This window comes from Nyctereutes procyonoides, unplaced genomic scaffold, assembly GCF_905146905.1.
Source record: "Nyctereutes procyonoides isolate TBG_1078 unplaced genomic scaffold, NYPRO_anot_genome, whole genome shotgun sequence".
Taxonomy (NCBI): Eukaryota; Metazoa; Chordata; class Mammalia; order Carnivora; family Canidae; genus Nyctereutes; species Nyctereutes procyonoides.
The window spans coordinates 8,330,845-8,336,844 of NW_026575122.1; the positions used below are offsets into that span (position 1 = coordinate 8,330,845).

General features: G+C 55.8%; 1 protein-coding gene and 1 long non-coding RNA gene across 4 annotated transcripts in view; one reads left to right on the forward strand and one right to left on the reverse strand.

Moving 5' to 3' along the window:
* FNIP2 (folliculin interacting protein 2) overlaps positions 1 to 3,685 on the reverse strand; it is a 132,126-nt gene extending 128,441 nt beyond the window's left edge. For 2 of the 3 annotated variants that reach the window (XM_055336332.1, XM_055336330.1), the window contains exon 1: positions 3,500 to 3,685. In XM_055336332.1, the coding sequence (XP_055192307.1) occupies positions 3,500 to 3,630 (131 nt within the window). In that variant the 5' untranslated portion in view covers positions 3,631 to 3,685. Of the gene's footprint in view, positions 1 to 2,465; positions 2,680 to 3,499 lie in introns of those variants that run through there. The other variant, XM_055336333.1, reaches the window with a different exon arrangement.
* Positions 3,686 to 4,226: 541 nt separating this feature from the next.
* On the forward strand, positions 4,227 to 5,502 carry LOC129516974 (uncharacterized). The gene is made up of 3 exons (XR_008665912.1): positions 4,227 to 4,368; positions 4,579 to 4,767; positions 5,179 to 5,502. It is a non-coding gene; the product is annotated as an uncharacterized LOC129516974 (long non-coding RNA).
* The last annotated feature ends 498 nt before the right edge of the window (positions 5,503 to 6,000 follow it).

The window sequence follows — 6,000 nt, forward strand, 5'->3', positions numbered from 1 at the left end:
TGACTGGCCCACTAATTTAACAGAGACATTTAAAAAAAAAAAAAAAACACCGTAAGATAAAACCTCAAACTTGAACCAGACATGTGAGTCCATGGGCATACGTTGGCTTTTAAAAACTCCTAATGTGAACATGCTGACCTCAAATCTAAAGTAACCAGGAACCCAATTTTACTTCTGACTTGAGCCACTAGACAAATCACCTCTTTCTGCTCTACTTTATCCTTCTAAAACAAAGGGTTGTTCAAATATATATTTATGTCTCAACCAATTAAAAGCAAAACTAACCTGAAGACAAGCAAATAGAGAATACTCTCAAATTTCAAGACCATCATGGAACTTTATAACTTTAGAGTTTACACTTCACAAATACCATAGTCATATATTGTTCCTAGCTACTTCTCCCAAACACGTAAATTCAATCTCTTTTGATTTCTTTTGTTTTCCTAGAAGGCTCTTTCCTCAAAGTTATGAAAGGGCTTTTGTTGAGGTCCCAAACAAAATACACTTAAGAAGGAGTCTTGACTGTGATGTTCCTTTTTTTAGATGGAACACCAGAAAGCATGAAGATCTGAAAATGACCTATGAGATAAGCTATTATATTGAACAAAAAAAAAAAAATCTCCTCTCTAATCAACTATAGTGTGTCAAAGCCAGAGCAGTGAGAAGGAACAGTAAGAAACAGAGGGAAGTGCCCGGGAAGTGCACAAGAATCAAGAGAATAACACAGAGGGCAAAACCTGATGAAAGGCCAAACTGCAGAGAACTGGAGAAAAGTTTAAAGTAACTAATGAAAGTCCATCAAAGAAAAAGAAGAGATATAAAAAAGGCTTTCCACAAACCCTAAAACAAACAAATACATATATGTGTGTATATGTGTATCCCCAAACATGTATGTAAATATAGTATTATAAAGTTGGATCTTATTTTTACTTAGACTTTTCTCCAAACCATATGTTAATATACTCTACAAAACTGCCCAAAATTCTGATTCCCCTAGGAGACTTTCATTCCCAAGATCCACAAGTTATATACTGTATTTAAATGCACTGAAAAATACAAATTCATGTTAGGAATACTAGGTCTTTAACCTAAGGGTATCACTTGAACTTCTCAAAAATCTATTCAACTGTAAAGTGGGTTCCTAAGGGCAGCTAATCCCCTGGATTAGGCACCCACTTGCCCCAAAAAGCAAACACCAGCTCCTGTCTGGTAAAACCTGGATAAAATGAAGCACAAGGGCAAGAAAAGGAAATTTTCTAGAAGACTCTTCCTACGAGGGCTACCCTGTATTTAAAAGTTAGGCTGGGTGGCAAGAGCAGGAGGAAAAAGACCTGCTTGGGTATCTTTTGTTGAGCTGGTGTGCACAAGTCTATTTGTCCCCACCACCCTGCATCTTTACAGACATGTCCTAGTTCACTTCTTTCTGCTAAGGGGCCTCATCAAGTGAAATGGTCAACTGACAGCTCCAATTCTCCCAAACCAATGTCAAAATTCTACCTCAAAAACTTGTAGAAAAATCCCAACGAGGTCAAGGGGGGAAAAAAAAAAAAAAACACCAGTCCTTGGCAAACTTTTGTGTTCTTCATTATATACCAATGGGACAACAGAACACTATACTGAAAATGTTCCCACAAAGTGGGAATCAATTGCCCTAATATGGCCAAGCCCTAAATATAGACACAATTTTTGTTGTTGTTGTTCAAAATACACTCAATTAAACTCGTGGATAGAGGAAATGGTGGTGGGCAACTGGGCCGAGAGCACAGGAAACCATGACAGTGTAACTCCACTATCTCCACCAGCAGTAAAATGGCTTTAAATGTCCTTGACAAGGGCTGCCAAAGCAAAGACACCCAAAGTAAAGGGCAAAGTAACACATATGCCCTTTTTCCTCCAGGCTTTGTTCCCTTGATCGAGTCTGGGTTACTGGGAGGGAAGAGAAGACATTCCGTACCCTGGGTCTCAGGTGATTCTACCTTTGGGCGGAGGGACACGACATCACGAGCACTCAGAGCAGTGAAAGGAATAGGCTTCCCTACTCAGATAATAAGGACCCAGTTAGTCTAAAGGAAACGTGAGGGGGCGGCCCGGGTGGCTCAGTGGTTCTGGGGGGTTGGAGGGGGGCGTCCCCTGGAGAGCCTGCGTCTCCCTCTGCCTGTGTCTCTGCCTCTCTCCCTCTGTCTCTCTCATGAATAAATAAATAAAATCTTTTTTTTTTTTTAAAGAAACATGAGAATTTAACTGGGGTAAAGTCCTCACAATTTACCTTCCAAACACCACCACACCCACACACTCCCACACACAAGCACAAAACCAGCGGCCTTCCACGATTCCCGCAAACTGCAGTAAGCGGCTGTGTTTTAAGGGAAGGGAATTCGGGAAAAGCGAGACCCGGAATGCAAGCAAACCCTAAAACCAAGATGTATTCCAAGTGTCTCTTCGAACTTTTAAGGAGGCTTTATTACCCTGGCTCTGGGCTTGGTCGGCAGTATCCCTGCTTCTGCACGACGTCTGGGCCAACACACGCGGGAGCAGCACGGTGTTGGCGGCTGGAGGTGCTCAAGCTCAAAACCTGTGCTGAACCCGTTCGAGGGGCAGGGCTTAAACACCTCTCCACGGGCGGCGACTCAGGGGCGACGCGGGGCACTGGGAAGTCACCTTCCTTCCGCAAGTGGGCTCCTGAGGGCAGGAGAACACGGAGGCTTTTTAAAGCCTGGATCCTGCGGTCAAGCTGGGTCAAAACGCAGAGGCTGCGCCGCTCACGAGGGCGCGCGGCTGTCAAGCTGCCGGCGGCTCCGAGGGGGACTTGCGGCCGCACCTACCTCGCGGGCTCTCCACGCCGCGCAGGAACCCAGCGCCCGCCCCGCTTCCCGGCGGGGGACGCGGCCCCGACACCCGCGGGGCCTCCGACGGCGCGTCCGCTCCGGGCCCGCAGTGGCGCCGCCGAGGCAGGACCTCAACCATCCCTCAAAGCGTCTGCCCCGCCGCCCCCCGGGCCGCGGCGGCCTCCCCCGAGGTGGGGACCCCGGCTCATCCCCCCCCCGTCAGCGCCGTCACACAAACCGCGGGGGGCGGGGCGGGGGGCGCCGCCTCAGCTCGTGGCTGTCGCTCCTCCGCCAACTTCGAAACACTGTCACGTACACAATAGGTCGGAGCGGCCTGAGGGACAGCGCCCGGCTCCGCGGCGCCGCCACCCTCGCGGCTGTGCGGCGCGGCCGGGGTCCCGGGTCCCGGGTCCCGGGGGCGGGCGGCGGGCGGCGGGGACCCTCCCGGGCCCAGACGCTCCGGGGCCCGCTCGCGTCGGCGCGTGCTCGGCGGTCGCCCGGACGCGGCGGCGGGGGGCGGCGGCGGCGACGGGCTGCGACGTCCCGAGCGGCCCCCTCCCTCCCTCCCTCCCCCCGCCGCCCGCCGCCCGCCGCCCCCCGCCGCCGCGGGTCCCGCTCCCGCTCCCGCTCCCGCTCCCGCTCCCGCCTCGCCTCTCGGCGCCCGCCCCGCTCACCTAAACGCGGCTCCCTCCTTGCAAGCCCTGCCCTGGGCGGACGCCGCCGCGGAGCCGCCGCCGCCGCCGCCGCCGCCGCCGCCGCCGCTGCCCTTTTTGTTAAAGAGCTTCTGGAGCAGGGTCGGGGCCATGATGCTGCCGCCGCCGCTGCGGCTCCGGCCGTGGCGCTCCGGGGGCCGGCGGCTCAGCGCGCAGCCGGGGGCGGCGGCCGCGGCGGCGGGGCCATCGCGGCGGCGGCGGCGCGGCCGCCCAGCCTTGTGCGAGCGCGGGGCCGCTGCGGCTGAGGAGCTGTGCGCGGCGTCGGGGCCGCCGGAGGCCGGTCATATGACTGAGCCGGCCCGCCGCCGCCGCCGCCGCCGCCGCCGCCGCCTCGCGCGCTGACAGTTCTCTCCTGCGGGAGGAGCCCGCAGCCCCACGGCGGCCGCGGCGGCGGCGGCGGCGGCGGCGCGGGAGGAGCGCGGCCGCCCGGGCGGCGGCCATTGGCCCGGCGGCCGCCCGCCCCGGGCTCACGTAACCCCGGCGGGAGGCGCGGCCCGGAGCGCGCGGCCCGCGGGGGGCGGGGGCGGGGCGGGGGGGGCGGGGCGGGCGCCGCGCTTAAAGGGGCGGGGGCGCGGGGGCGGGGCCGGGGCAGGGGGCGGGGCCGGGGGCGGGGCGGGCGCGGCGCTTAAAGGGGCCGTGGGGGGGGCACGGGGCGGGGCGGGCGCGGCGCTTAAAGGGGCCAGGGGCGGGCGGCTCCGGCGGCGGGCGGCGGGCGGCTGGGCTGCCGCGGTCGCCGCGGCCCTTCGGCCCTTCGGAAGCGAGCAGCGGCTGCGCCGATCTTTGTTCTTGTTGAGACAAAGCCCCTGGACTTGGGTCCCCGGTCCGTGCAGGTGCAGGTGCTCGTTTCCTGAAAGCCCAGGGTGGGGGCAGGGGGGAGCCGAAGGGCTTAATCCACGAGGCTGCTGTTTCGCGCGGCTGATTGGAATCTCACGGCCCCCGGGGCAGTGGCCTGTTCCTACCGCGTCCGGCTTGGATCTCTAAGGGGTCGTGTTGTGGTTTTGGTTTTTTGGTTGTTTTTTTTTTTTTTTTAAACTGTGTAGTCGGATTATTCGCCCTCCAGCATCTTGGGTCACTACACCAGAGTTCTATAAAAAGTTGCCCGTGAAATTAAAACAACAACAACAACACATGGAATCCGCTGCATAGGTTCAGAAAATAAGAGGAGCTGGATTGTAACGGAATGCTGTCTTAATGCACACTTAGCCGTCGAGGCACAGAGTAAGCTGCAGGTGGGTTGTCGCAGCGGAGCCGCCCGAGAGCCCCAGCCTCCTGGGGCGGGGAGGGAACCTGCCAGGCTCCGGGCAGCGTCCTCATCGGCCCTACAGCGTGAGCCCCTCATTCTCCCCCTTGGGGACTCACAGGCATAGAAGGAAGATTCCACGCTTCTCCTTCATGAGCAGCGAATAGGGACTCACCTGGATTCTCTTAGGCTCGTTCAGGGGCGGGGGCGGGGGCGGGGGGGACTCCTGGAAACTCATAAAGGCAACTGTCTTTTCATGAACGGAAGTAATCGACGGAGTAATCCCTCCTCCTGGCTTTGGTGGGAAACCAGCTGTGAATGATGATGTGCTGATATTTCACGAAGGTAAGGGAAAGGTGGCAGGAACTGAAACTCCACTCATTTTTTTTTTTCCTTTCAGATTTCTACGATTAAAACGGTGGATTGAGTGTTCAGGCCAGCGAGCAGTCCTGGTTTCATGCAATGGAGTGGACACAGTCCCCTGATTTGCAGCTTTGGTATTCAGTCTACCCCCATGGGACTACCAGTATTGGCCAGAATCCTATGTGACAGGTATTGGCTTCATCAGCTGTGACTCTATGAAAACATGGTCCCAGGTGGGGTTATGGCTGGCACTTGACCGCCCTTCCTTATGCCATCCCTGCTCAGAAGATGTCCTGTATTGTCCAAACCCAAGCACGTACCCTTGTGCCTACAGCTTTTGTAATTGCACATTGAAGACGAATTTGACATGGTTGTCTCTTGTGTCCCCCATCCCCACCCCCAAGGACTGTTTCAGTTCCAGCCCCAGTCCAAATGCACGGAATCGCCCAAAAGAGGCAGCTCCAAAGTCAGCCTGCCCCAGACATCACGCTCAATTTTGATCTTCACTGGTCACCTTTAAGTAAAGGGGGTGTGTGCATCTCAAACTGTTAAGGACAGACTTCAGTTAAGCAAGGGAAAAAAAAAGGAACTGAAATGGTTCCCTTCTCTCCCTTTGCTTCCTCTCAACACCATATTCTTCCTCTTTCTGGTTCTGGTCACACCACTTGCTCTGAATTTTAAAAGCATACAAAAATCCTGACCAGCAAAATGTGGGGAGATCGCTCTCTATAGCTCTCCTCTTCCCAGTTTCATTATTTATGTTCTTGTCTGCTCAAGGCCTCTTCCATCCATTGGTCACCGCCTCATTCCTGAAGCTTGTCATACACTCCGTCTCCAGCCCGGTTGTGGGCCTGTCTCC